Below are 17482 nucleotides of genomic sequence, written 5' to 3' on the forward strand. Positions count from 1 at the left end.
CTGAAAGAAAAAAGTGGGAATGGTATGATTGATAGATCAAGGAGGAATGTGGAGGTAGATTTTCTGTTGATCAATAAACATTCAGGGAAATATGTATTAGGAATGAATTGGCCAAATGTTGGTCTTTCTTATTCAGAATATTCTTTATAATTACGAGGTCAGATTTTAATCTTATGTAACTTTGTGTATGTTCTTCCAGTCTCACTCCTAAGAGATTATTTTTATTAATATTTATTTAGAAACATCTAATTTTATTCTATTAATAAATATCTTCCTTCAAGATACCTTTTTATTACATAAAAGCTATATAAACCTTATAGTTAGTAGACATTCCTACTGTACTTATTTTTCATGTTCACCAAGACCTCCATCCCCTTGACCCTTCCACTGCTCTGTCAGTTACCCCTTTTTTGTAGATTTACTTCCCTTCTTACCAGGCTAGGGACCATAATCATTTCAACAAAATTCTCATGAGAACTTTAGAGTCTATCATCTTTTTGACCTTTTACTTCTATTTGCTCTGCTAGTCCCCAACAAAGGGCAATCTGACATTCACCTTTTTAAAATTTAAAATTTAAATTTTTTTCAGATTACATGTTGATACAATTTTAAATATTCATTTTCTGACATTTTGCAATCCATGTTCTCTCCCTTCCTCCCTCTTCCCCCTCACCCCTCAGGAAAGCAGGTGATATGATATAAATTGTATATATAATCAGGTAATACATATTTCTATGTCATATTGTGAAACAAGACACATATTGCTTACACTAGAGAAAAATTCATGGAGGAAATAAAATGAAGAATGCTAAATTTCAATCTGTATTCAGACTCTGTCTGTTCCTTCTGTGGCAGTGGATATACTTTTTTTGTCGTGAATCCTTTGGAATTTCTGACATCCACTTTCCTTGCTCTTTTCCAGTGTTGCTGATTTTTCTGGAAAAATCATAAAGGCAGATTGATAAACTCTTCTACAAATTTATGTTAGGTGATTTTCATTTCTTTGACTCCCTCGGGAACATCACCCCATTCCTTCCTTTCCCACCGAATAGTTATTTCAAATCTTTTATGTTCATCCCAAATTATCAAATTCTCCTCTGTTTCTGCCCCCTATCCTTTTTATAACTCACTTTTTCCTTTGTTTGTACAAAATAATGAATAATCATATCCTGGCTAAGAAAAAATAGTGGTTTAGGGTTTCAATAAGTCCTTCTGTCTTGAGGTATCTATTTTGAAGCCTTAGGTCTAGAAGCTATGGCCCCAGCATCTTTGGTTTGCTTCCCTTAGGACATTTCTCAATTGACAAATGGTCAAAGGATATGAACTGATAATTCTCTGATGAAGATGTTTATGACTAATCATATGAAAAAATGCTCCAAATCACCATCAATTAGAGAAATGAAAACTAAAACAACTGAGGTATCACCTCACACCCATCAGACTGGCCAAAATGACAAAAAAAGGGAACTAATAAATATTGTGGAAAATGTGGAAAACCAGGATATGAATATATTCATGGTGTAGCTGCAAACTGATACAGCCATTCTGGGGAGCAATCTGGAACCACGCACAAAAGGCCATAAAACTGTGCATATCCTTTGATCCAGCAAAAACATTCTGAGTTCTGTATCCAAAAGATAGGGGAAAAGAACATACTTGTTCAAAATACTTATAGCAGCTCTTTTTGTGGTGGTAAAAAACTAGAAACTGAAGGGATGTCCACCAATTGTGGAATGGCTGAATAAGCTGTGGTATATGCTTATAATATGCAACATCTTCCTTAATCTTTGTAGAAGTAAGCCTGCATTAATGACATTATATTCCATTCTTTTTGCCATAATCTAAGAGGGACATTGGGAGAGAAAAGGGTTTTTAGCTATTTTCAGGATAGTGACTGGCCTGGAAATAATTTTCTTTTTAAAAAATATTATTTTTCTCCAATCATGTATAAAATAGTTTTAATATTCCTTTTTAAAGTTTTAAATCCCAAATTCTCTCCCTCCATCACATTCTCCTGCCCTCACTGCCACCTACCATTTCCCCATCCCTCAGATGATAAATCTGATAAAGATTTTACATGTGCAATCATGTAAAACACTGGAAATAATTTTCATGTGAAGAACAGTTTATGGGAATGGAGCATATTTATCAGGGGGAAAATAAATGGTAGGGAGGTGAAGTAGGACATGCTGAATGTTTTCAAATATTCTAAGGTCAATCACATAGAAGAGGGCTTAGAATTTTTATTTTTCACTTTAGAGAACAGAAAAGGCAAATTCCTTTCAATAAAAGAGTAGAAATATGTGCTCTCTTTTTTTAATAGATATACAAAAAGTAGATAGATGACTACCTTGATAGCATTTTTATAGAAGCATGAGGTTGGATGACAGGACATATGTGATTGATTCTTTACAACTATAATATTCTATGATCTATAAAATGGGCCTGATGAGACTTAAGTTATGAAGAGAAGGGGCTGGACTTGATGGGTGCTTAAGATTCCTTCCAACTCTGAGATCAATGATTTTATGAAAACTCCCATATAGCCATTTTATGCACACAGAGGGAAGGACTTTCCACTGACTGTAATACATGAAGGAGGACTGTGATGTGGAGGCCCAAGAGGGGAACACTTTAAGTGCCCTCTAGAAGTTTCTTTAACACTCAAAACTGTAAGAGATTTTTATATTAAAGCTGAACTATAATCAAATCAACTGACAGAAATATGTCAAGAAGGGATTAAAAAGATCTTCAGCTAATGAAAAAGCCTATTTGCTGTCACATTTGTTTATTCATTAATTTTTACCGACTTGTACATCTCATCTACAGCATCTTAGTAGAAAGAGTGCTGGAAATGGAGTTAGACCATCTACGTTAAAATCTGCATTTTGCTTCTTAACTATCTTTGTGGCCTTGGACAAGTTAAGTAACCTCTCCAACCTTCAGCTTACTTACCCTTAAAATTAGAAGGCTGGATTGTATGACTTTTAAGTTCTCTCCAATCTCTAAATCCATAAGTCTATAACTTTTAATTTGTATAAAATGCTTTGTCTGGGAAGAAAGTAAAAGCCTATGAATAAAATGAAATTAGGAGGGTAACTTTTTTTCAGCCAGAAAAAAAAACACAACCCAACATGGCTTTATTAGCATTATTGTTATCCTAAACTTTCAGGACAAAACCTTAGTTTTTTACTGTTCTATATCTGAAGGCTACTTGACATATAGTGCCTTCCAAATCATCTATTCATTGGGTTTTTTTCTGATTTTTTTTCCTAATTGAGTAACTCTCATTTTTGTGAAATCAGGTCTACTATTTCCTTCTAATTTTGAAAGTAAAAAAAATCTTAATGTCTTTGAAGGAATACATTTTAAAATTTATGTTCTAGTGATCTTGACTTCATAAAAGACTGATGTTCTTTGTCCAGAAGTCTAGTATCTTTATCTTGTTTACTCATATGTCTACCACTACATTTCTTACATTTTCTCAATTTCTCCATTCCCATACAGAAACATGTACTTTCTGTTTAGATTAAGATCTATTCTTTCCCCTAACTTCTTTTTTCTTGACTTAATTTTTTTCAATTTAAGTTGAAACAATTTTTGACAATTATTTTCCAACATTTTGCAATTTAGTTTATCTTGTTCTTTCTCACCTACCTTCCTGAGGCACTGAAAAATCTGATATAGGTTATACCAGTGCTTTCATACTATATATATATATATATATATATGTATATATATATATATATATTCTATATTCTTCATGCTGTGACAAAAGACATTATATCACCCAAAATATAAAAAAAAATTCATGAAGGAAATAAATTGAATGAAGGCATGCTTTGATTGACAATCAGGTTCCATCAGCCCCTTTATTGACTGTGGATAGCATTTTTCATCTTGAATCCTTTGGGGTTGTCTTGGAACAGTGTTTTACTAATAATGATTTAGTCCTTCACATCTGATCATTGTACAATATTTCTTTACTATATATAATGTACTGCTGGTTCTGCTCACTTTGCATTGCATCAGTTCATACAAGTCTTTTCAGGTTTTTCTGAACCCACCCTGTTTGCTATTTCTTATGGTGCAATCTTNTATATATATATATATATATATATATATATGTATATATATATATATTCTATATTCTTCATGCTGTGACAAAAGACATTATATCACCCAAAATATAAAAAAAAATTCATGAAGGAAATAAATTGAATGAAGGCATGCTTTGATTGACAATCAGGTTCCATCAGCCCCTTTATTGACTGTGGATAGCATTTTTCATCTTGAATCCTTTGGGGTTGTCTTGGAACAGTGTTTTACTAATAATGATTTAGTCCTTCACATCTGATCATTGTACAATATTTCTTTACTATATATAATGTACTGCTGGTTCTGCTCACTTTGCATTGCATCAGTTCATACAAGTCTTTTCAGGTTTTTCTGAACCCACCCTGTTTGCTATTTCTTATGGTGCAATCTTTTCCATTACAACTCTATACCACAGCTTATTCAATCATTCCTTAATTGATGGATACCCTCTCAATTTCCAAATCTTTGCCACTTCAAAAATAACTGCTAAAATATTTTTTATAAGTAAGTCCTTTTCCCCCATCTCTGATCTTTTTGGGAATATAGGCCCAGAAGTGGTATTACTGGGTCAAAGAGGATATAGTTATATGGCCCATTGGGCATGATTCCTGATTGTCCTTCTGAAAGATTGTATTAATTCACAGTTCTACCAATGATGTATTAGTATCTCAATTTTCTATATTCACTCCAACATTTATCGTTTTTCATTTTGGTCATATTAGCCAGTCTGGTGAGTGTGAGGTGGAACCTCAGAATTGATTTAATTTGCATTTCTCTAATCAATAGTGATTTGGAGTATTTTTTCATATGACCATAAATAGTTTCAATTTCTTCATCTGAGAAGTGCCTGTCCATATCATTTGACTATTTATAAATTGGGAAATGCTTTGTGTTCTTAGAAATTTGATTCAGTTCTCTGTATATTTGAGAAATGAGGCCTTTGTCAGAGACATTTGCTATCAAAATATTTCCTCAATTCATTGTTTCCTTTTAATCTTAGTTACATTGGTTTTGTTTGTACAAAATCTTTTAAATTTAATGTAACCAAAACTATCCATTTATTTTTTAATTATGTTCTCTATATCTTATTTGGTCAAAAATTTTTCCCTTATTCATAATTCTGAAAGGTAAACTTTACATGTTCCTCTAATTTGTTTATGGTAGCACCCTTGATTTCTAGGTAAAGTAATGCAATTTGACTTTATTTTGGTATATGATGTGAGATGTTAGTCTATGCCTAGTTTCTGTCATGTTGTTTTCTAGTTTTCCCAGCAGTTTTTGCATAGTGGGTTCTTCCTCCAATGTCTTAGATCTTTGGTTTTATCAAACATTTAAGTTACTAAAGTCAATAATTGCTGTATGTTGATTTCCTAATGTATTTCATTGATACACTACTCTATTTCTTAACCAATATCAGATTGTCTTCTTGGAGGATAACTTCTAATATTAGTTATCTCTGCTTCCCCTGTTTCTCAATATCTTGTATATTAAAAAATAGAATTAAAATATTTTAAAATATGCTCTATGACTTTTTCTTTCTTTTCAGGCATGTGTATGTGTTTTCATTTGTTTTGGGGAGCAGCTGGTAGCACCATGGCCATTGTATTTACAATTAAAATCATATAGATGGAGCTTCTGGAATTTACCAGAGGAAGTGTGATATAGAGGAAAGAATGAAGAATTTGGAGGACATAGATGAGACTGTCACTTAGGTGTGACTGTTGGTTTCACTTCTCTGAGCTTTATTTCTTATTTTGTCAAATGGAAATGAATTCATCTGAAAGACAGCTCAAAGGATTGTTGTTAAGAAAAAAAAACTATGCAAACTTTGAAGCCCTGTATTATTAACATAAATTGTTAATGATGAGACAGCTGTAGCTAAGTGGTTAAGAGCACTGGACTTGTAACCAAGAAGGCTGAAGTTAACATCCATCCTCTCATACTTCCTAGCAGTTTGACCTTGGATAAGTCACTTAAACTCTGATTGACTGACAAAAAAAGCCATTGGGTTCATTGGTAAAGGAAATGGCAAACCATTTCAGTATCCATGCCAAGAAAATCCCATGGAGAATTATGGTCCATGGGGTCATGAAATATCAAACATGACTTAATGAGTGATGAGACAATGCAGCATGATCTCCTTGAAGTCAGAAAGGCTTGTTTCTGATTGCTATTTCTGCTATATCCTAGGCAGACTAATTCTCATTGCTTTAGGGAAGTTTTTAGGTTTTTAAGTTACAAAGAAGGTACCACCCTTCTTTGGGAGAAAAAATTTTTCCAAATGGGAGTTTACTATACAAATGAAATCACAGGTCCATTTCCTGCTCTCTGAAATGCTGATAATAACAATAACTTGCTCTGTGATGTAGATTTTTGCAAATGAAGAACTTTAAAATTCCAAAGTCTTGGATATCAAGAACTGAGAATTTGAAATATGTTAAAAATACCTAATTCTCATATTTAACTCATAAGAATTTCAGAGAGAATTCCCAACCCCTTTTAAAAACTTGAAAATATTTACTGTCCTTTCATGGGATGTGTTGAAATATGTTTTTCTTATCTTTTCTCCACCAGAGGCCATTGAGGTTTCTTGGTTGTCAGTATTCTCCCTTAGAAGAAATAGTGTAGGTACCAGAGTATAGAAAGATAATTTAATGGTCACAAAAACCTTTTCTTTCCAGAAATGAAGGAGTCATTGTTCAGCAACAGCAGCTTATTACCATTAGCCTGGACAGGCAGAGGGAACAGGTGCTCTCCCAGCTCTGTTAGATCTCTGATGTGTGTAAACATAGCAATAAGCTCACAGACAGCCACATTGTGCCTCTGACAGCTGTCTGCTCCGGCAATGACCAAACCCAGTTTCTAGAATACTGAATAACAGCCAACACTTGTCACCTGAATTGGGATGATCAAATAAGGCTGAATTTTTATTCAGTTCACCCATCCCTAAATGATTAGAGAGTATAAATGAGAGAACAGATAGAGGGTGATGTGCATATTGATGCTTAAGGAGGCACTGATTAGTGAATAATTGTAAATCTTCCATGGCTTTCTGCAATAGAATTTGATGGTGCACTGCTTGAAAATTAGGGGGCACCAACCTTGTTGTAAAATTATTCAGCATTAATGACTTTTTTTCAGTACATTTTCCCATGTCTGAAAGGATGAAATCTTAAAGTTTAGCTTCTCATTTTAAGTCCTTTGTGTATACTCTGACCTTTAAGAAGGAAGCATTTATCAAACAGTAAGGTTGTGTCTGTAACACCTTTTTGGCCTGTAGCTTCTAGTATAACATGCCTTTCACCTAGATTACTTTAAATGATATTTTTTCTTAAATGTCTATAGTATCCTTGGGATGGTTAGGTGGTACAGTGGATAGAGTAGCTGGCCTAGACTCAGGAAGATCCAAGTTCAAGTTTGGCCTCAGACACTCTCTAGCTATGTAACAAAATATAAGCAAGCAAAAAAAAAAGAAGCAAGTGTAAGCAAGTCACTTAACTCTGCTTGACTCAGTTTCCTCATTTGTAAAATGAGCTGGAGTTTTTCTGCATGCCAGTTATCTTGGTCAAGAAAACTTTAAATGGGGCTGTGAAGAGTTGGACAAGACTGAAATGACTGAACAAAAACAAAGACCAGAGCAATGCATGCTTATATAGGACACAAAATGTGTAGTCAACTGTTATGTTCACAAGAAATTAAGATTCTAGGCAAGGAATTTTGGAAAACTTTCTTATATCCTTGTGTGATACTATGGTCCTATCATACCTGAATGATCCCTTCTTTTCTTTCTGAAGTATATCTACATCTTTGGGTCAGCCCTGAAGCCCAGGAGGCCCTGAAATAAAATCTGGCTTTAAACACTAGCTGGGTGACCCTGGGAAAGTCCCTTAACTCTGTTTACGTCAGTTTTCTCCTCTTATAAAATGATCTGGGAAACGGATAGCAAACTGATCAAGTATCTTTGCCAAGAAGAACTCAGTTGGGATCATGAAGAATCAGACAGGACTTAAAAATGATTAAACTGAAAGAAATTATTAAAACATCTTTAACACTTGACCCAGAAATCACATTATAGAACATACATATAAAAATGAATTCAAAGATAGTTAGGTATCACATACACTAAAATTTTTATATAAGCACTTTTTGTCATTAAAAAAAGAAATAGTTATAGAGTTATATATTCCTCTTATGTGGGCAATGGCTAATGACATGTGAGTAGAAAGACCCACAAAAAGAGTGAAATTGAACTGTGTATAAATATATTGATTAAAGTTGTCTCTGGAGAAAAGAAAATGAAAATATTTCTCTTATATGGAGATGTATGGTAGAGAGTATAAAAGTAATTACCAAATTGTCCCAGGAGAAAATATGAGAATATTCAGCTTTCTTCTTTTTTTTGCAGAGTTGGGGGACTGTGGGTGTGGAGCATTATATATGCTGCCAAACTCCATTGATATATTGGTTAGTTGTGTTCTACAATTTTTCTTTATTCTAGTTTTCCTTTTTTTGCTTCATTAATGATATATAGGATGTATCTCTGTATAGGGAAGGTAGGAGGGATACATTCGGAAATGAAAATGATAATTAAAACAAGATATCATTAAATAGTTTCAGGAATGCTAAAACCAAAAACAAAATGGTGCTTTAAAAAGACCAAGCAAATAAGAATAATGATAAGGGCATTAAGAAAGTTATATAAATGGAGCAGAAGTAACAGAGGAATAGGTGAAGCAGTGTTCTGGCCCAGGACAATGTTGAGAGACAGCAAAGAGGACTCATCTCATTGGAGAATAAAGAGGGAGACTAAACAAATCTCAGCAGGCCTTGATGCAATATAGTGCAAGGAGCAGGGGAAAAAATGCTGGCTCAGTAAAAGTGGAAACTAATACAATCTAGAACAAGCAGAGGTGAGAATAAAGTGGTCCTGCATAATTCAGCTAGAACAGAGACTGGGTGAGATCTAGTGCATGAAGCATTGGAAGGAACTCAACTGAACAAGGTCAAGCCTCATCAGGATTGGGCAGAACCAAATTCCAAACAGTTGAACTAAACAACTGCAAACCTCCACATAAGAGACTAATGAGGATGTCTGCATAGAGTTCAATCTGAGAGCAAGACAGTTGAGTTGATTTCAGGCACAGTACAAGAATGGGACGGTATTCTCCCTATCTCAGGAGCAGAGCTGAGCTTCAGTATATAGAGAAAATCAAGGGAAAACATAATCCTCCAATGAGCAAAAGATTAAGAAAATGCCTCAAGGTAGAAAAATATTTCAGTAAGAGATATGGTAAATATAAAATCTCAGAAAAGAACAGCAATAAAAAATAATATAAAAGCCTCAAAGGGAAATATAAAAGGATGTCAAGCCTAAAATGAGATGCTTCAAAAGCTCCAAAAAGGATAGAAAAGCAAATAATAAGTAACTTAGAAGAAAAATTAGAAAATAAAATGATAGAAAAATCAGTAATTTGGAACAAAAACTTATTGAAGAAAACAGTCCTTAAAAAAGAAATATCTTAAAGAGGAAGGAATTGCCTTAGAAAGATAGTACCAAACTTCAAACAAGAAATAGACCCCTAAACATTAAAATTGGACAAATGGAAGCTAAAAACTTCATGAGACAACAAAAAACCATAAAACAAATTTAAAAGAATGAAGAAATAGAAGAAAATTGAAATCTTTCACTGTAACAAACTGACCTTCCTTGAAAATAGATCCAGGACTTCTGTACTAGCAGCAATGCAATGACCCAAGACAATTCTGAGGGACTTATGAGAAAGAGTGCTACCCACATTCAGAGGAAGAACTTCAGGAGAGGAAATAATATGGAAATAGGTCTTGATCAATAACACATGTTAAAACCAGTGGAAATGTGCATTGGCTATTGGGGGAGGGGTTGGAGGGTGAAAGGGAAAGTAAGAACATGAATCATGTAACCATGGAAAATTTTTCTAAAAAATAAAAAGAAATGTAAAAAAAAAAGAAAATAGATGCAGGAGAGATAATCTAAGAATTATTTCATTGCCCTAAAAGCAATGATAAAAAAAAAAGAACCTGGACACCATATTTACAGAAATTATCTGGGAAAACTGCCCTGATGTTCTTGAACAAAAGGGGGAAATAGAAATTGACAGGATCTACTGACTATCTCCTGTAGGAAATCCCAAATTCAAAAATATTCTAGTTAAATTCTAGGAATCCCAAGTCATGGAGAAAATATACTACAAGCAGCCAGAAAAAAAATTAAAATACTGTTTAACCACAAATAGGATTACAGAAGATCTAGCAGCTTCTACATTAAATCAATGTTTCTACAAGGTAAAGAATAAAGGCCTACAACCAAAAATCATTTACCCAGTGAAACTGAGCATAATACTTTAAGAGAAGAAATAGATGTTAAATGAAATAGAGGAATTCCAGCATTTCTGAAAAGAAAAATGGCCAGAGCAAAAAAGAAAATTTAATGATCAAATTTGATTCTAAAGAGAAACAGAAAATGGCAAACAGAAAAAAAATATCCAGGGAATCAGCTGGGCTAAACTTAGCACATCTTTGAATGGAAAAGTAATAAATAGGATACTTAAGATTTCTATAGCAGAAGTGATAGCTAAAGTACTTACTATACTTAAAGCAATTAAATGAAACAATAGCTTTAAAATGATTACATTACTAGTAAGAAGTAATAACTAAGATGCTTAAATATCTATGACACTTGAAGTAACTAAGATATTTAAAGTAGGAAGCTTAAGGTACTGAAGATACTTAAGAACTTTATCACTATTAGGGCACTGAATAGGAGCACATATAGACAGAGAGCAGGGAGTAAGTTGAAAATAATGTGATATTATTTTTTTAAATCAAAAGATAAGAAAGGAAAATACACTGTGAAAAGAGAAAGTGAAAGAAAGATGGAGGAAATTATCTCACATGAGGAGGTATGAAAGAATCAGTACAATGGAAGAGAAGATGAGGGGGTGGTGGATAATGCTTGAACCTTACTCTCCTCAGAACTGGTACAAAATGGGAATAACATCCACACTCAATTCAGTATAGAAAATCAGAAGGGAGGGTAAACAATAAAAAGGACAGACAAAAGGGAGAGAAAACTAACAGAGGTAGGGCAAGCAAAAACATTTGTGAATGGAGAAAGAGTGAAAGGAGAGAAAAAGAAGAATAAACTTGAAAAATAAGATGGAGGGAAATGCACAGGAATCATAATGCTGAATGTGAATTGCATACACTTACCCATAAAACATGAGGATAGCATAATGGATTAAAAGCTAGAGGAGACACACAGAATAAAGGTAAATGGCTAGAATGAAATCTACTATGCTTCAAGTAATGTTAAAAATACTGTATAAGGAATGCTATATAATGCTATATAATAAAGTGCTGAAAAAATGATGAGCAGATTAAAAAAAGAAAGGAAAGAAATTACAACCAGTATAGTTTCAGAAAAGTGTGGAAAGGCTCTTATGAACTCATGCAAAGTGAAGTGAGTAGTGCCAAGAGAACACTATACACAGTAACAGCAATATTTTAAAGATGACCAACTGTGAAAAGTTAGTCTCATCAAGACAATGATGCAAGACAATTCCAAAGGACTTGTGATGAAAAATTCTATCCATCTCTAGAGAGAAAACTGATGAACTATGGATAAGAATAAAGCATATTCTTTTTTTAAACTAAAAATTTTTCTTGATTCTGTGTTTTCTTTTATAAAACAACCAATATGGAGGTATGTTTTTCACGACTTCATATGTATGATTATAATTCTTACCTTCTCAAGTAGGAGCCAGGTGTGGAAGGGTGGAAGGGAGGAAGAGAATTGGAACTCAGCATTTAAAAAAATGAATATTTAAAAAATGTACATGTAATTGGGAAATATTTAACAAACTAAAATATAGTGTGTGTGTGTGTGGGGGAACCATATAAAAAGCAGCTAGTGGATTAAGAACCAAGCCTAGAAATGGGAGGTCCTGGCTGCTTTTCTGGCCTCAGATATTTCCTAGTCGTGTGACCCTGGGCAAATTACTTAAACGCCATTGCCTCTCTTTACTCCTCTGCCTTGGAAACAGTATTGATTCTAAGATGGAAGGTAAGGATTTAAAAAAAGTTATATAAATAATGAAGAATAGACAGACCCACTCTTTGGGACTGTATTGTACAACAACTTTTGCTTCTTTTTATTTCTTTAGCAAGGATAATGATCTTCATATTGGAAAAAGGTCTTATAAATAAGATTAATAGGGATTGGAAATAAAGATAAATGAGAAGACAGAGAGTAATTAAGTACACTAAACGAGTTTAAGCCACCTGGCCCAGATAAATTAAATCCTGGTGTACTAAAAGAACTTATAGATAGGTAGATGAAATATGATCAATGAACTTTAGGAATCACAGAAAATATTAGATATGGTGAAGGAGTGGAAGAAGGCTAATATACTGGTTTTTCAAAAGGCAATAAATACTTACAAACTATGGGCTAATTAAGGCACCTAGGTGGCACAATGTGTAGAGAACTGGTCTTGGAATCAGGAAGACTCATCTTTATGAGTTCCAATCTAGCCTTAGATACTTATTAGCTTACAAAGACTCTGGGCAAGTCATTTAATTTTGTTTGCCTCAGATCCTCATCTGTAAAATGAGCAAGACAAGAAAATGATGAAATACTCCAGTATCTTTGCTAGGAAAAAACAAAATAGAATCACAGAGAGTTGGGCATAACTGAAAAAAAATGACTAATTAGCTTAAATTTAATTATAGATAAAATTCTATTAAGAATTATTAAAATGATTATCTGCTATGAGTTATTATGATTTAATTATGAAAAAATCCTATAGCCTACTGGATGATCTGACTATTACATGTCTTTCCCCACTCATCGTCCACTCGATTGTCAAATGAATCTTCAAAAGTGAAGATCTGAACATCTTTTTCCCTATTCCATAAATTCTAGTGGCTCCATATAACCTACAGGATTAATTTTAAAATTCTCTGGAGTTCAAAGGCTCTGTCTATTTATCTCTGCCTCCTGTCTTTCCTGGCTTCCTTCAAGTCTCAGCTAAAATTCCCCCTTCTAAAGAAAGTCTCTCCTGAATCCCCTTAAATTGAGTGCTTTCCCTTTGTTGATTATTTCCAATGTATCCAGTATATAACTATCTATGATAGCCTGATTATATAATTGCTTACTTGTTGAGCTCATTAGATCATAACCTTCTTGAGAACAGGGCTGTCTTTAAATTTTCTTTTGTCTCTAGTGCTGAGCTCTGTCCCTGGCACATAGTAGCCACTTAATAAATGCTTATTGACTGACTGACCAAATTCATTTATTTTTTGAAAAGTATTACTATGCATGTAGATAAAAGAAATTCCATAGACACATACCCAGATTTTAGCTAGATACTTAAATAAAATTATCAAAAAATATCCTGTTAGAATACATATACAGGTCAGTCAGAATAGTTAGGTAGTTTGATGTGATCCCAAATAAGCATTTGCAGAACAATATGTTTTGCCTCAAAAAGAGAAAAACAATTGGAAAAACTATTTCCAATTTAAAATATTTAAAGAACTCCCATTTGGAAGAAAGTTTAGCTCTATTCTGCTTGGCTCCTAGAGAAAGAACTAAGAAAAATAATTAAAAATCATGGGGAGACAATTTGACTGATTACAAGGAGAGATTCCCTAAAAATTAGAGCTCTCTCCAAATGGAATTGGATATTTTGGAAGCTGGTGAGTTTCCTGTCATTAAATGCCTTCAAGCATAATCTGGAAAACCACATGTTTTTGGATGTTGAAGATGACATTTGACTAGATAATCCATTCGATCCTTCATCTCGAAGGTTCTATGATTCCAGATGGTTAATAAATGTTAAACAGAGGGGCAGCTGGGTAGCTCAGTGGAGTGAGAGTCAGGCCTAGAGACAGGAGGTCCTAGGTTCAAACCCGGCCTCAGCCACTTCCCAGCTGTGTGACCCTGGGCAAGTCACTTGACCCCCATTGCCCACCCTTACCACTCTTCCACCTATGAGACAATACACCGAAGTACAAGGGTTTAAAAAAAAGTATAAAAAAAATAAATGTTAAACAGAATTGCATACATTGAATCCTGCTGCCTCTACCTTAAGATCTAAGAATGCTTTATTTGATACTTGTTGCCAAGTAGTATGTGATCGAGTATCTTCTTCTAAAACGTTGCCTTACCAATCATAGTTCTTCACCTGACTTCTTGCAATTCTTCTTCAGTTGTCTCTTCCATAAGAATGGTTCATTGGGGAGAGCTAGGCAGCTCAGTGGATTGAAAGTCAGACCTAGAAAAAGGAGGTCTTGGGTTCAAATTTGGACTCATACTTCCTAGGTGTGTGACTATGGGCAAGTCATTTAACAACCATAGCCCTTACTTCTTTTCTGCTTTGTAACGAATATACAATATTAATTCTAAGATGAAAGATAAGATGTTTTATTTTTTTAAATGGTTCATTATTCTTTCAGTGTTTTTTAATTTTTCTTTTTATTCCAAATGTGTAGATACTATCCTCTACATTTAACTTCCCACCATCACAGGACAAAACCATTTCTCCCATATTAGCCAAAATCGAAAGTCTCACTGAAGAATCAAGCTGAGTGGCAAAACTATTTAAATCAATATATCATTTCACTAGTATAGGGAAATCACAGTGAGTAATCTACAACTCCTGCCTCCACCTCAATGAAGATAGTCAATGATTCTGTAACTTTTAGACTTAATGAATTGCCTCTGGCACTGAGAGGCTCATTTGTTCAAGGTCACACAGCCAGTGTCCATCAGCATAAGGAGTGGAACCCAGGCCTCTCTGGATGAAGCTGTCTCTGTCCAGTATAGCGTACTATTTCTCTTAATGAATTTCCTGTCTGTTAATATTTTAAGAAGAAAAAAAAAGTAGGCATTGGAACTAATAATGGTCTAACTACTACAATCTTCTGAAAAAAGCATAATTAATTTATACATGCTTCATAATTAGTATATGAAATTATTTTTTCTAGATGGTGAATTTTACTATGAGAATTGATGAGTCTATCATATAATTGGATCATTACCTGCACAGTATTTTTATTGCATTTACACTTTATCCTCAGGATCTTCTCATACACTTTTGAAATGTTAGCTTAGAGCATGCATGCCATGCTTATTACTTTAAAAGCAGGAACAATATGGTTCATTAACATTTTCCTTGAAGCTTGATTATGCTTAAGATTAAGGAATATTGAAATATTGTGTTTTTTGTAATTTATGTGAGACTTATCAAAACACAAAAAATATTGTTTGATTTCCTTTTATTTCAAGTAACCACTAATATTATTTTTCAGCTTTATGGAGGTGATTAGAGTAGTGAATTTTTTAAGTCTGAAAGAACTGGTTTAGAATTCTTCCTTTATCACTTACTGACTATGGAGACCCGGGCAAATTATTTATTTTTATGAAGGCATCATTTAGTCATTTTTAGTCACGTCCAAATCTTTGTGACTTTTCTTGGATTTTCTTGGCAAGTGGTTTGCTTTTTCAATTCCTTCACCAGCTTAATTTACAGATGAGGAAGCTGAGGCAAGTAGGGTTGTGTTACTTGCCCAGGATTACCTATCTAGTAAGTGTCTGAGGTAAAATTTGAACTCAGATCTTCCTGACTCCAGGTCTGGTATTCTATCCTATACCACCTAGCTGCCCTTAGTTGCTTTTATGAGGATCATTCAATTCATTGATCTTAAAATAAGTCACTGAAGGATTGTAATCTGCCTAGGTGGAAATAGTTTTTGTCTAAAAGAAATCTGACCCTATCTCTTCATTCATGCCTATTCATGTTTTCATTTAATTTTTTTTTATAATGCGATTTGACTCATGTGGTTCTGTGATCTCATAAATAACACCAAAGAAAATAATTCATTAAAAGTTGGAATTGAGCAAGAGGAAGCTGATAACTTCTTAAGACAACAAGAATCAATAAATCTAAATTTAAAAATGAAAAAAATAAAATATGAAATGTTACAAAAGCAATTGACCTTGGAAACAGATCAAGAAGAGACAACATAAGAATTTTCGACTATCCTAATTGAATGTTCTTTCCATCATGTAGTTTGTAAGTCATTCATGCCTCCCTATATGTGTAATTATCATTTATGTGGGTCAAAAGGTTTGCCAGACTAGTTTGTCTAATATTCTAGAGGCCTTCCTCAATGCCTCCTGGTAACAAAAGGATACCAGTGGAGCCCTCAAATATTCCACTTGTTATCCCTAGATCTCATTAACTATTTAGTTTATTTTCTTTTGCTTTAATAAACTTTCCTGATAAGACCCTTTGCTCTACTTCTTACTTGCATTGTCATCTGTTAAATACACGTATATGATGTAGCTTGCTTATATCTCTCTATTGCCCTCCATATGATATTCATTTATAAATTACTCAGAGCTAAACAATACTGGTAGAATATTGGTATTAAAAATTGGGCCTTTATTGTTTGAATATAGTGTATATGTGTATGAGAATATATGCATCCATACACACATATATATGTTAATGGTTTCTTCATAGCATTATTTTTGATGTTTCTATTGGTATTTCTTCATTCTATTTTTATTGTGTTTGTTTATGGATTTTCATTTTTTTCTATACTATTATTTCATTGAATAGAAGTTCTTTGTGTTGCCGTCTTCATGGAAGTTCACCATTATTTTTTTCCAAATAAGTCACAATAAAAAACTTGTAAAATTCTCTACTTTACATTTCAGCTTTCTTTTTTTTTTCAGGCCCATTTACAGGACACCTGGAGAACGTCGTTTTGTATATAAAATGATGACTACCATGCCTGATTTAGCATCTCAATTGACACCCGAAGATTTTAAGGCACTTACTCAAAATATCACTGCTGAAACCTGGTCGAAAGGCAGCACAGGTAATAGCATAAAGTATGGGTGAAATATTTTTCACAGTTTAACTTTTAGGGTATCACAATGCTTTAGTATTTCAAGCTGCTTAATGTCCAAAGAATTTTCTTCTTTTATTCATATATAAGATTCAGTTAAATGTATAAATTGGATAAAGTGAATCATTCCCATTTTTAGCTCTTGTCTCTTCCAATCTGAATTTAGTGAGCAATACACTTTATAACCACTTGGCTTCAGCTTATATAGCTAATAAGTAGGATAACCTAGAGCAAGAGAGATTATTTGGCAGAGGATTAAATGCTCATAGAGGAAGATCACCTGATCTTGATCTCAGTCTATTGCAGTGATTCCCAAAGTGCCTGCTCCTGCCTGCCGGTGGGTGTTGCAGCGATCCAGGGATTGTGATGGCCACAGGTGATTTATCTTTCTTATTAATTGCTATCAAAATTAAAAAAAAATAAT

At 33.7% G+C, this 17482-nt stretch overlaps 1 protein-coding gene across 1 annotated transcript in view; it reads left to right on the forward strand.

Moving 5' to 3' along the window:
* CNBD1 (cyclic nucleotide binding domain containing 1) overlaps window positions 1-17482 on the forward strand; it is a 621665-nt gene that overhangs the window by 316172 nt on the left and 288011 nt on the right. The window contains 2 exon segments of the mRNA XM_044683798.1: window positions 14195-14297; window positions 16883-17028. Coding sequence (XP_044539733.1) covers window positions 14195-14297; window positions 16883-17028 — 249 coding nt within the window.

Source organism: Gracilinanus agilis, chromosome 1, assembly GCF_016433145.1.
Source record: "Gracilinanus agilis isolate LMUSP501 chromosome 1, AgileGrace, whole genome shotgun sequence".
NCBI lineage: Eukaryota > Metazoa > Chordata > Mammalia > Didelphimorphia > Didelphidae > Gracilinanus > Gracilinanus agilis.